Source organism: Rhamphochromis longiceps, linkage group LG22 (genome assembly GCF_057381845.1).
Source record: "Rhamphochromis longiceps isolate RC_006_pf linkage group LG22, R_longiceps_female_GT1.1, whole genome shotgun sequence".
Lineage (NCBI taxonomy): Eukaryota > Metazoa > Chordata > Actinopteri > Cichliformes > Cichlidae > Rhamphochromis > Rhamphochromis longiceps.
This window is the reverse complement of record NC_140577.1, coordinates 12,365,419-12,379,591: the sequence shown is the minus strand read 5'-3', so window position 1 is coordinate 12,379,591 and position 14,173 is coordinate 12,365,419. Positions and strand designations below refer to the sequence as shown.

General features: G+C 41.5%; 1 protein-coding gene across 3 annotated transcripts in view; it reads left to right on the top strand.

Moving 5' to 3' along the window:
* The window catches only part of LOC146643618 (RNA-binding motif, single-stranded-interacting protein 3), a 313,547-nt gene that overhangs the window by 137,440 nt on the left and 161,934 nt on the right, over positions 1-14,173 (top strand). For all 3 annotated transcript variants that reach the window (XM_085395367.1, XM_085395368.1, XM_085395370.1), the window contains one exon: positions 10,364-10,521. In XM_085395367.1, coding sequence (XP_085251493.1) covers positions 10,364-10,521 — 158 coding nt within the window. The remainder of the gene's footprint in view (positions 1-10,363; positions 10,522-14,173) is intronic.

Below are 14,173 nucleotides of genomic sequence, written 5' to 3'. Positions count from 1 at the left end.
GGATCCCTGTGCGAAATCCCTGGTTTTGTTTTTCAGATTTATGTCATAAAATAACCCTATAAACTACCACAAACCAACCATTCACCATTCCCTGCTGTAGCTGATTTGTTATGGCTGTCTCAAGCCTTCCTGCCACAACAGCGGCTGGTATTTAGTGCCAGTATTTAGTCTGGCAATTTTCAGAAACGCTTCAGTGAGTATATTCCTTGGGGGCCAAAAGTGACATTCCAGACCTGGTGCAAACACTTTGCATGTGAAAGAAACTGAATATTCAAAAGGATGAGGATATGCATTCTCTCCCCCGTCTCTATACCAACTTGTGTAGTTCTTATCTTTTTTTTTTGTCTTTGCATGATTGTTTTCATATATGTAATCAGTGGGCACAGTGCTTCCTCACTTTGTGTGTCCTTATTGGCTTATTTCTGCAGAAGGAAACCTTGGAAATCTCAGGAATCTAGCACATTATTCTTCAAATTAGGCAAACTGTGCTCTGATATCTTCATATTTTCTTATTACGTATTTAATTATATAACTGCCAGGTTACATATGCTGCTAGGACTGCAGTATGTGCTTTTACATGTCTTTTTTGCAAAACATTGTCTCCTGTTTCTAAAAGCAATGTTAACATCGCTCAGTTATGCAAACATTACATAGCAACTGAAACATATGGCTGTGGGCCCATAGTCAAACACACACACTGAGCTGAGGTCAGTCTCAGGCAGTAACTCATTGGTTAAGCTGCTGGGAACCTTTGTTACTCGTTTCCTCTTGTGCACCGAGCATGGCCTTATTTATGAATGTGAACGCAGTTAACCTTTTGCATACGGAGACCTACATTTTGTCTGGAGAATAGCATGACAAATAGTCGAGCGTCTTCTCTATCGATCTGCTCTTTCTCTCTGGCATTCTCCCTGCCGTGACGATAACTCTCACCAACTGCTCAGCTATAGATAGAAGTAGATACTCATCTATCTGGAGTCATTTATTACGGTAATTCATTAATAAATGGCAGTCCGTCAACAAAATAGTCTTTCGATTGCTGGAATCTGAACCACTGAAACATACAGGCTTAGGAGGTATTTTTGAGGGAAAGCGAAAAGATTTTGTGGATCCTTTACGCAAACTTTGAGGACATTTTAGGGCTGGACTCAATTGCTAGACATTTGTGTCAGTAAAAAAAAAAAAACAGCAGCGATGCTCCCTCTTCCCTCTCTGCACATTCCACAATCTTGTTTGTGCTTATACTTCCTGTGAAAAACACAGCTGACTCCTGAAGAATGTGCCTAATTAGAGATGGAGAGTGCACTTGGGGGTGGGTGGGTGGATCCTCAGACATTGTGGCTGCTCATTTTTTATTCAGTTATTTATTTTCATCTGATATAACTTTTTGTACAAAGGAATTGAGCTTTAAAATTAGGGTCCTCTGGGTCAAAAAACAGCACAATATTCAGACACATAAATTTTGCTCATTGTTGGAAAACACACGGTAAAGTCATGGAACATGACTCTTTACTGGTTCTCGTTTTTCATCATAATAACAAATGAAATACACCCTCAAGTAACTGTTATAACAGAGGTGCCAAACGTTTTCCTTTAAGTCTGACATCATTTGAAGATGTCATTTTGGGCTTAGAGCATTCTCATTTTGTCCTCCTCATGGTTATGGATGCCTGTGTCTACCTACTCCCTGTCTCCAACCATCCTGTAGTCTCCACTCCCACACTGGCTAGCTTGCAAACAGACCCAGCTGGCCATAATGATGACAAATCAGCCCAAATATTTATGTCCATTGAGTTTCACTTTGGCTCTGCCCACGGCTCGTTTTCTGCTTTCTTTTACGGATCCCTCTGCGGCGGTCACAGCACTTGCAGCCAAACCATCATAATCACGCTCCACAAACACACTTTAGCCCCAGTTATGTCACCTAAACACCAGCTGACTGTTAATGTCCACAGAGGACCAAGTTTATGGTTGCCGGAGGAGTGGTATAAACATAGAAGCTTAAGCTGTCCTTGTGTAGATTTTTGTGTGGGCTTTGTGACCAACCTGCTCTCTGAAAGTGATGTGCATTGTATCTTTTATGTGGAAAAGCGTGTTTGCCTCAAACTAAACAACAATCTAAGGTGATGGAGGACCTCACTGAGATGGTTGGAAGCCTTGTGTAACTCGCAGGAAGCGGATATGTAAATAGTTTGAACAGATGAGGCTGTTTTGACTGGGAGGTTGAAATCAGAGCATTAAAAATGTGTTCAATGCATGACACAGCATTAAAATTTCAATCCGAGAGAAAGGGAAAAAGACATTTTTTGTATTTTAAATACATCACCTTGGCTGTTTTATGTATTAAAAATATTTTTGGAAAACTTTTTGAAGTGTCAGAGGTGCAGACATAATGCTGCTTTGTTTTAGGTGTATTTTTCATATTATGTGCGCTGCTGTTGCCATCTTTGCCATGAATATAGTACATGTATTGCAAATTCTGATAAAGCTTAACAGGCAGATTACTTGTGTGATGTTCAACCATCAGCAAGAGTCAAATTTTCTTTCACCTGAATTGCTTCATCTTTCCCATATTTATTTGTAGTCCCCTACTCTCTTAAAAAGTCAGTGAAAATAAATTTCTGGGGGTAATAATAGATGAAAAACTTAACTGGAGAGCTCACGTAAGATATATTCATTCCAAAGTATCACGAAGCATTGCAGTACTAAACAAGGCAAAACAGGTATTCGACAGAACATCACTTCATATTCTCTACTGTTCACTGGTTTCACCATACTTAAGCTATTGTGCAGAGGTCTGGGGCAATAACTATAAAACCACATTACATTCACTTTTTACTCTTCAAAAGAAAGCAATTCGAATCATCCACAATGCAGGTTATAGGGAACATACAAACTCACTATTTTTGCAGTCTGAAATATTGAAAATTGACGATATAGTGAAATTCCAAACAGCACAAATTCTATTCAAAGCAAAAAATAAAGAACTGCCAGGTAATATTCAGAGTATGTTTTTTTTGAAAGAAGGAAGTTATAATTTAAGGGGTTTTTGTAACTTCAAAACAATGAAGGTACGTACTACAAGAAAAGGCTTTTGTGTTTCTGTTCAAGGAGTGAAACTATGGAACAAACTGAATATGGAATTAAAGCAATGTCCAAACATAAAACTGTTCAAAAAGAGTTATAAAAATATGATCTTCTCGATCTATAAAGAAAAGGAAAATATTTAAATTAAGTGAATGTCTCTATTTAAAAACAAACAAACAAAAAATTCATGATGTGATATTATAGTATATAGTATATCAGAAATCTGTTCACTATTTTTATTACAAATTATATCAGTAAGGAAGCTGACTAAATATTCACTGATAATTTATGGGACAGGGGTGGGATTAAATAAGTGTATACTTCTTCCCACTCCCTTTCAACATGTAAATTAATCAGAATGTTTTTTTGTATGTAATTTGTATAGTATATTTTTTTTTTCTCTCATTTCTTTTCTAAATGTACTTGTATATTGTTCACATGTTGAAATAAATTACCAATCAATCAATCAATCAAAAAAAAAAAAGTGTAAACACCTGATTTCGAAGTTATCAGCCCATTGAATGCCCGTTATCTGTCCCGTTATCACTCCCATACATATTGCAATAGGTGCCTTCGTTAGCAAGCTCAGTGGGTCGTTATCATTCTCTTTAATCAGTGATAAACACAGAGCGGCACAGATTAAGCAGACATCTAGTGGAGGTGTTCAAAAAAAAGTAAAATGTTAAACAAGTTTGCAAACATAGCTTATGACGTCTGCTTTATCTGTGGGGAACCCCACAGTGACTGAGCCGATAACGACCTCCTCGTGGGTGGAGGAGGCCACCTTCTGGTGATATGTATTGGACTGATAACACCTGATAATGGCCATTCAATAAGCTAATGACATTCAAGCTTAAAGAAATGTTCTTTTAAGTCTCGCAGCAATTCCAATTCCAGCCGTGATCTATCTCTGAGTGCCGGCTTTACAATCTGTAACGACAGCCGCGGTTTTGTTTACAATCCAGCCTTAATATTAAACACTCTGACTCGCATCTTTTAGTATGTAGTATATATTCCTTTTTGGCCTACAGTATACCTCCCAGTATTTTTCTTTTTATTCCACTTGCAGCTAAACAGATGAGTCAGGGTTTTAAAACAGCGATGCATAAAGCATCCCTTGTTTACCTCTGTCGCTTTTGTCCCCTCTGTCAGATAACATACATGCATCCTATCTCTCACCCTTGTGGAAGATACGGGCCTGTATTTTAACCCCGGGGCTGTGTATCTAGATACATGCTTCCTGACACAACGCAACGCCGCTCGCTTATCTGGCCCAAAGTCAGAGCGAGAAAACAGAGTCAAAGAAACAAAAGGAGAGCAGGGAAGGAAAAAGAAGGTGAGAGAGATAAAAGGATAGAAACGGGAAGAGAGAACAAGGCCCATCTTCTGCTTGAAGGATGCTGTAGATGGGCCTATCAGCATATTTAAAATTAGCCCACTGCATCCTTGTCCACAGCAGTGTCGGCTTACCAGCATCCAAGTCTTTTCTCTCACTCCCTCTTCTTTTTTTTTCTTCCTGAGAATGAGGCACACAGTTTAGTAGCGCCTAGAGAGAATCAGACATTCAGAATTACCCCTCTACTTTAATCTATCTTTTTCTAATTTGTTCTTTACATATACTTCCTTCCCCTTTTTCCTTGCCCTCTGGCTTTACACTTCTCTCAGCCTTTGGCTCCAACTCATTTGTACCTGTAACTATATCTCTCCTCCACTTCTTCTTACTCTCATCAGCTCTCTTTCCCCACTTGCTCTCTCCATGCCCCTGCATACAGAGCGCTCTCAGTCTTCCCTTATAGGATAGATTTTGCTATAGAATCAGCAGCATTGCATTCCCAGGTGATTCGGGAATGATTTGCTATTCACTCCTCTGGCTATGGGTTTACCTAGACAGGCACAGACAAAGAGAGAGAGCGCGAAGCACAGAAACGAGAGGACAGGCAATAGCTTTTTTCCCGTCAATCTTACAGTGTGTGTCGTGCGTGCCCCCCAACCCCACCTCCTCTTCTTTCAGCATTGAGATGCAGCTGCAGTTCTCAAAACACATGTTTAAGGGCTAAAGGTTTGGAAGCAGCTATCCAGGATGGATGGGGGATTTGTGTTCCTCCCGTGCTTAGAGGCTGCTGTGAATGCAGCCGACCGCCGAGCTAGCTGTTAGTTCTGGCAGTTTGGAAGGGATGCCTCTGGGACTATGCTTGTCTTTAAGAGTCTTTGCAGAGACTTTGCCAGCATGAATTAATGAAAAATGAGCCGAGAGGCTTTTTTCTTCAATTTAAGGAGACTGCTTGTCATTTTTTGTGGCAGCTTTTTTTCTCTCTCTCTCTTTTCAGTTTCTCTGTGTGTGTGTGTGTGTGTGTGTGTGTGTGTTACTCGAGTGACTTTTTGAACACAAGCAAATACAGAAACCCAAAGAATATCAAATAGACAATAACACAAGAACATACGCATGTGCGCACCCTTTGGATGGTGATGACTGATTCCCAGTAGTGGTGTCTTGGCCATGGGGGGCTTTGGGCCGGGTTAGGCTGGTTTACTGATTTTGACAGCGTGGCCTTGTCTGGCCTAGTGCCAGTGTTGAGCTAGCTCTCGCTGGCTGCTCTGGCCTCCTATAAATCAAGGCCAATTACCACGCTAGTGTGCAGCCTCCTCTCCTCCAGTCACAGCCCTGCCCTGCGGAGTGCAGGGAGGAAGGGAGAAAGACAGGGATGGCATAAGCCTGCTTTTATTCCAATTACAGCTGTGGCTGCCCTCTGCTCTGTTCTCTATGTGTAGTCACAAAGAAGGTTTTCACACTTTTTTGATAGAAGTAAGAAGCCACTTTATCTGAACACGTAATCACCTCTAAAATCGGGACAGCCAGCAATCCAGGTGCTATCTAAAAAGGTAGCTTGTCATAGACTTTACATCACAATTAAAAAAAAAGTAAATGTTCTGTTTTAATCCTTATTCTTTAAATCTGAAGTGCATGTTTAATTTAACCTTGTACTTTATAAAGTTATTGTCTTAATTCCCTCCACTGAAAACCATTTATCTTCATTTTTTTATTTTAGAAATTAAGTGAAAGATTAAGTGTTCCCTTATGGGTTGGTAAATTCACAAAGTGGTAAAGTTTTATAAAATATTTTAAGAAGTCAGAATTTAAGCATTGTGTAAGCTCACTGGTTTTCACCGTCTCTCACGGTGTTTGTTAAACACTACACAAACATGCATGTGACGCAGTGACCAAAGCAGGTTTAAGCCTTTTATAAGTCTAGCAGTGGTTTTAAAAAAAAGCATATAGCTGTGGTTTAGGGGAAAAAATGCATTGTCCTTGTGTGGGTGTGTAAATATACATCACAACGCCATGCGCCTTCAGCCTATGTAACGTAGGCTAGATTTATCATCCTCACTTAATACACTCATAAACATTCCCTGGCGTGTCACAGAGGCTGTGAGCCCCCCTTCACGACTGGCTCGGTAAATTGGGCCTGTGTAAACCATTTTGCCTGTCTAAAATACAGTGCAGCAAATTGAAATCCCAAGTAAGCCTCTGTAGCGGCATGTCACACCTGGGTAGGGAGGAGGCAGAACGGAGGTTTTTCTCATTTACCACCTGGAGGTTTTTGAAGTGTCATAACCAGCGGTTTTCTCACACCCTTCTATTTCACTCTAATTCTTTCTACCTTGCTTTATTTTTTATTTTTCCCATCCTTTTATTTTTCCCATCCTTTTTTTTATTCCCGTGAGTCTTCTGTTCCCTCCCCTTTTTGGTAAATTACTCTTTGCCAAGTGCTATACTCAGTCCTCATCATTCTGACACATGAGGCTAGTATTTAATATATTTGAGAAGCCTGATCTGGCAGGCTGACAGACCAAGGGTAAACAGGAGTCATGAAACTGTCCGGCAAGAAAAACAAGCCTGGATATTAACCTCTAGTGCAGCGACCAGCAGAAGCAAAGAGGGAAATGGATATAAAACAAAGAGTTTGAAACATTTGGTGCTCTGTGTGTGTGTGGGTGTCTGTGCTGCAGAGAAAACCAGTTGTGTCCAGGATTGTCTTGGATCCATTGCATTTAAAAGTTCACATACTGCCCCAAGATTAAACAGAAATCTTACTTAAATTACATATATGGCTCCTACACAGCACAGCAAGCTGATATTAGGATCGTCTTCATAGAAGAATGATGGAGTTACTTGAGTAATGATTAGATTTGAGGAGCTCTCGCGGAGCTTTTTCCATTTCGTTTTTACCCAAAATATCTAAACTTGTACCACATTCTTCCAGATATAAAATAAAAGTAGTATTTTTAAAAATGTGCCATTAAATTCACCCTGACCCACCCCCAACCGCATAGTCAACCATTCCTTTGAGGCCTTTAGCACAGACTGCGTTCTTCATCCCAGGGGATTCCTAGTGGATACCTTTGCATGCTGCCTTTTAACCCATCCCTGTAAGTATTAGACTGGTTTTGACCCTCCATGCCTCACTGTGTAAGATTTCAGCTTCTGACCTTAAAAAGAAAAATGAAAGCAAATCGATAGGGCGGGACACATGAATTCCAAAGAGTAAGCATGGAAGCCAAGCCTGGAGCCCGAGAAGGACAGTCAGGGCTGTGTGTGTCACCATGGGGGCTAACAAAGAAGTGGGGGGAGAGAAAGCCTGAGAAAGCGAGAGAGGGGCTATTAATTAAAACTGAACGCTGAAAGAGGTTCTGTCTAGTGTCTCTCGTTTGTGCTGCGAATTTGTTGGAGTCACACAGTGTGGTAATTACCATGTGTGTATTTTAAACTGCAGCGGACTAAGAGAAAAATCTAACGAGTGGACGGGGGGGACCTAAGGTGAAAGCCTCAAAGTCAAGGCTTGGACTGCAGCTGTGCATTTGAGTGAGAAAAAACAAGTCCCACAGGGCACTCGAGAGATTAAGATTCTTCTATACTGCCACAGCGTGGAAACTTGAATGACTGGAGACTAGTTTGGCTTTTTTCATTCAAGCCCATGCAACCAAGGCTACCAGATGGGCAAGGTGGGGGGCGGGATGGGGGAAGTTTAGGGAAATTTGTGTCTGTGGTGATCGGACCTGTGTGCTTGAAAGTTGGATTTAAATTTCAAACTTCTTTCAACTTGGACGTCGACTCCCTAAATGTACAAAGTCATTCTGATGGTCATCATTCGTAGACCTAAAACAGTAGTTGTTTTCACTTTAATATTCAAGCTTTAATATTAAAGCTTTAATATTAACGCGCTGTGGATGACTGTTCTGAAAAAGGTTGTTTCTGTGTTATCATGTGGCGCATAGGTGTGTCTGTGAGTGTGAGCGTATGCACAACGGCCGACATGTGTACAGTGTGGGTGAGTCCAGCACAGTGAGTGGCTGCCCATCAGTTCCACTAAGCTCAGCGTGGTAATTGGCCGTCTATTGATGGACGTGGCTCCCTCTTCACGCTCCAGGGACCCCGGCTCTTTGTCTGAGGAGTGGGAGGCGACACGCTGGCATGGCACACACGCTTAAAATAGCACATCAAATCAGCCATGCTCCGCCAGTCGCTGCTAACGTGTGGGGCAGATTGGAGGGCTAATGGCGTGTGTGTGTGTCTGTGTGCGTGTAGGTGTATGTGCATGGATATGTGGGGGGGTTTTACAGCATGGTATGAGGGCTTGAGCTTCTCTCTAGGGAAGGTAAGGGTTAACGTGGTTAACTGGAGCTGGTGGTGGTATTTAGTCATGTCCCCCTCTTTCCCTGACCATTTTTCTCTCCTCCCTTTCATTCATCACTCACTCACTTTATTGCAGTGTGGTTTCTTTCGCTCTTCTTCCGTCTCACTTCCTTCCTCGCTCTCTTTTAGTGTTTCTCCCTCGCTTTTTGTCTCTGTGTCTCTGTTCATGCCCGCAGGGCCCCGGCTCTCTCTCTGTCACTATGTGCAGTGTCCCTGCAATAGAGATATAAATGGGCTGTGAGCGGGGGGCCCTGACTCCTATACCATAAATCTATGCTAACAGCACAACAAGCACATAAGGAAAGCAGGAGATGGGAAAGGCAAGGAGAAAAAAACAAATGGAGGGGTTGGGGCATCATAATTCTAATACATTTTGAATACATTTTGTGAGATGGAGATTAAACTGAAAATTTCATTCATATTGAGATGCTTATAAAATAGGCTGTACTGGATTATTGCATCAGGATCTCACACCCTCTGAGGTGTAAATTGTTTCGCAGTGTAATGAAATTGGTTTTGAGGGTATTAGTAGAAAGCAGGAAGTTGCCATCATTTAAAACTGTTCATAAGCTGCTAGGAGCCTCGTGAACTCTAATATCAGAGAGTCACCTTGGTGAAATGTTTATTTAAGATGCAAAATGAAGAAATGTTTGTCCCCTCGACTCCAGTTGCATATGCGCAAAAAGCCCAGAAAGTTACAAAACCAGATATAATCTATTGCTTTATTAAGCAGGAAGGTGACAAAAGTTTGAAAGAAGCGAAGCACTTTTCCTGTCATTGTGTAGACCTTTTTATTTCTCTACGTGAAGATGTTTTCCTCGCAGTATTATTATTTGAGGCTAAGGTTGCTTTCTTGAAACTTGCGTTCTCCTGGGTTTTCATCTCGTAGTGACCCTGCTCGCTTCTCCTCGCCGCTTCACAGCTGCCCCAAAATGTCTCGTCTCGCGATTGCGGGGACATTGTGCTGGCAGTGCCTGCTGTTTCTTCAAATGAAACATTTTGAACTCTCTCTCTCACATTTTCTGCTCCTGTCTAAGAAATGTTTTCACACCTCACTTCTCATTGTCTTTTAAAGCTGCTGTAAACATCAGAACAGTAGGATTACGGCTGGATGATGTGTCAAAACCAATGATCACACACGCATTTTAAAAAAAAAACAATCCCCTGCTGAAAAAAGAGAAACTTTGCTGTGTGGTTGTTTATATTCATTGGTTTTTACTGGCAACAGCTGAACACCTTGAAATGCATTTTGCCATCTCTCTTTAATAATGACATGCAGGAGGTCACTCTCTTAGTTTCTTTATAAATTTTGGGGAGGCCAGAAGTTTCAAAGAGAGGGACTCACACACAGTAACATGAATACGAATCCATACCAGCTGCTAAAATGAGAACCAGAGAAGCTTTGACAGAGACATTCCCCACTAAGGCTGCCATCACTTCCCCATTCCTTTAAGCAAATACGCGTTTGCTGCCATATTCTTGTTCATAATCATGCTCTGAGAATCTTTAAATGCTTTGACTCTGCCTGCTGTCTTAAAATGAAACCTTGTATTGACTTGCTTTCTCTTTACCTTCTCTTTCCAGCAGCCCTATGCTCCACCCCCTCATCCCATGGCTCCTCCCAGCCCCAGCACCAACAGCTGCAGCCAGGGAGGGGCGGAGCAGCTGAGTAAGACCAACCTGTACATTCGAGGCCTGCCACCTGGGACCACCGACCAGGATCTCATCAAACTCTGCCAACCGTGAGTACTGGGAACGATCGTCATTAAATACAATGGTTATACTGTAATTCTTGCCAATAGTATAAATATTTCTTTCATTTACATAATTGTGTGCCGCTCTTGGCCACGCTGTGCTTGTCAAGCATTTATCAGAACAGGTGTACGTTATAGATACACATATGTATCCTTCGATTTTTTACCATATGCGCCATTTATGAAAACAAAACAAAGACAAAACATACCCCAGTACAAACTGGTGATTTTTGTCTTTTTTATTTTGTTGGAGTCCTGCAAATAAAACTAAGCACACATTTACTGTGTCCATAGGAATTAAGAGGCTTAGCAGCAGCGGCCACCTCTGTAAGAGCAGTAGTTTTGGCAGTTTGCTGGTCTGGAGCATTTAGGTGCATCAAAACATCACACCAACTGTCAAGAACGGTGATTGAGAAATAATGCTTTGGTGTTGTTCTGTAACTACAGGACCTGGGCACCATGAGTTGACCATGAACTCCTCTGTACACCAAAATATTCTTGATTCAAATACGAGGCCATTTGTCTGGCAGCTAAATCTCGTCCCAAATTTAATCATTCATCAGAACAATGATCCCAAACACTGCAGCAAATCTAAAATAAAATGCTAAAAATGGCTCCGACCTTGAGGTCCAAGTCCAGACCTCAACCTGATTGAAATGCTGCGGTTGGACCTTAAGAGAGCTGTACATGAGCAACCGTGGGAATCTGATGATGTTAAACAGAAAACGATTTCTTCAAGATATTACTGCTAAAGATGATTCTACAAGCTAGTGAATCACAGCGTGCGTTTAGTTTTGTCAATATCCCAGTTGAAACTGTCATCTTTTAAAAAGATATAATACAACATAAACACGTATAGGTATCCTGAAGAGAATTTATACTAGCTGCAAATCCCAGACATACACCATTAGAACATTGTACTAATGGCTAGCTACCAGTTATAGTTAACCCGCCTAGAATACAGGTAATTTTTACTGTGTTTGCTGGATAATCACTCACCTGTTTAACTAGATTAAAAAAATGTCTGTTTCCTCTTTTTAATGAAAAAAATATGCATGGCGTCTGTGCTTTCAAGGACCTAATAAAGATTCCGTATCTATGTTTCTCTGTATTTGAAAAAAATATTGTGAGATATTCAAGGTAGAATGCAGGCCACAACTCGATTATTTGTCATGTAGCAATAAATCCGATCTGTATTCTACATACAGCAAACGGTGTCTTTTTTCACAGGATGACACATGCTTAGACCCAAGCATAGCTGGTTGAGAAGCATAGCTGTGCCTGTGTACACAAATGATGCAATCAAACCAAAAAAAAATCACCTCTAAGAAGAAAATTACAGGCTTGAAATCGGGTCCATGCACACCCCATTAAACTGCAACCAACTCGGTGTCTTTTGGTGTCACACACACATACACACACGCACGCACGCACACACACAAAGGTACTCATAAAGCTCTGCCAAATGTTCTTGATAGAGGAAACACAGACACACACACCTGCTTGCACACAGCTCAATAAGGCCTAATAAAGCCTAGATTGGACCACCTCCCCAAGGAATCACAGACCAAGACCTCATCAAGCTGTAACACACAGCCACACAGGCTTTCTTTTTCTCTGTCTCACACAGTCACAGACACACACATAGACACACACAAGCAGCTTTGTTCAGCTTCATTAAACCCTTTTCACTTCTGAAATGGTGAAAAGGGGGTCAAGATCATTAATGGAGACAAGGCCGGCAGATTGTGAAATACAGGCCATGAGCGAGTCTGTCTGGTTGCATAACCTTTTCTTGGACATATTTTCAGAAATGTCCTGGTCAAACTTGGCCAATTATTCAATGATCCTTTGGAGAAAGGAACATGCTGTCCAGTGTGTTTGGTAATCTTCCCAGCAGCCATGTCATAAGTCATGCATTTATTCTTGAAACTGACCCATCGAGATTCCATTAGGCTGAGAGGCGGCCCGATAAGATTTGGAAAAGCACTCAGCATTTTGACATTGGATATCTCCTGCTTTAGCTCTTGCATTCACCCAGTTGTACAGAGTTGGAGAGCTTCAATTTCATTTCTAATTCCATGTGATCTTGAATATTTTGAGCATAACTGTTTGGAAGGGCAAACCATGTCGGAGCTTATGTAAAATACCCAGGGAGCGTGCATGTTTGTGAATGTAGATTTGCATTCTAATATATAGCTTTTCTCCACTGTGTTATGAAAATCCACTGACTTTTTGTTACAGCTCGGATCTGCCGTGCTGTCCTCTAGTGTCTGTCCTTTCTTTAAATGCATTTACTCTGCTACCTTCTGCCTCTTTTCTTACATCTACCGTCTTTCCCACTTTGTGTATCGCCTGCCTAGAAGCCCCCAAGGTTGCCCGGGGTGTGCTGTGCCAGTGAAAATTCAATGCCACTGAAACTTTAATTAGCCAGACTATGTTTCAGTGGCAGGCGGGTGGCAGCATTGTAGAAAAGGTCATGCGACTCTTCTGCAGTCTGCGGCACCCTGGGTTCCCCTCAGGTTTTATTCCCCCCCACATGTCCAGTCCCCCTTCAGCACAAAACACCTCCTTTCCTGGCCGTCGGCCCCATCAGCTCTCCCGGGGAGCCTCTGTGTTAAACATAAATGCTCGCTAAATTTGGCACTGTACGTTTAGGAGAGTAAACTGTGGGTGACTTTCAGTAATGTTAGCCGGCCTAACTGTCGTGCTCTTATGTGTGTACACGGCATCCTGTATCGACCCTCGTGAGTGCTGGAAGTGAGACGGGTCAAAGATGATTTTTAGGTCGGCGTTTGTAGCATCGCACACAAAGCAGCTCTTCCCACCCTGGTTCACATCTAGCTCAGAAGCAAACACGCTGCCACCAAAGTGATGCATTCTTGACACCGAGCCATATCGTAGCTGCTGATTGGAGGCTGCTGAATGCGCCTGAGAGATGCCAGAAAAATAAATGCCTTGTGGTTTTTTACCCCATTCTTGTGAACTCTAATATTTTATTACCAAGATCCTGTCTTTGAGAGCCAGTAACCTTCATCAAGTTCTCTCTCCCAAAATTATGTTCTCATTTAAAATGCAAAACACAGAGGGATTTAATTTTGTGATTTGCACAAATATATAGAGTCATATAATATTCATATTTCCAAAGTGTTTAATTTACTGATTGCTGATTTAAAGACATAACTCTATCTTTGAAGACAACACTGTGAATTACAATATTGCAGAATGACTGTTATCTATGCAGTAAAAACCTATAGTGTGCAAAATGAGGGTTTGTGCATTCAGCAGCAGCGACATGCTTTCTCTATATAGTGACAGCATTGGATCGTTGTTGGTGCCATTTGTAGTTCTGTTTGGTGATACTGGCATTCAAATGGTGACTGTACTCACCAGTGTGTTTATGCAGATGATTAGAGACGGTTACAGATATGATATGATTTCCTTGTTCTTGTGCTCTAAAAACCAAGACTGAAATTGCAGAGACACAAGTATACAGTTAAAAACAACTGAGGATGCAGTTACTGCAGATGCTAAAGCCAACATTTCTTTTCGTTCAGCTACCTCGTTCAACCTTTTTTGTACCTGGGAGTAAGAATACCAAAGTTCGCACAACGGTTGGAGTTACATGCTGTTAGATTCG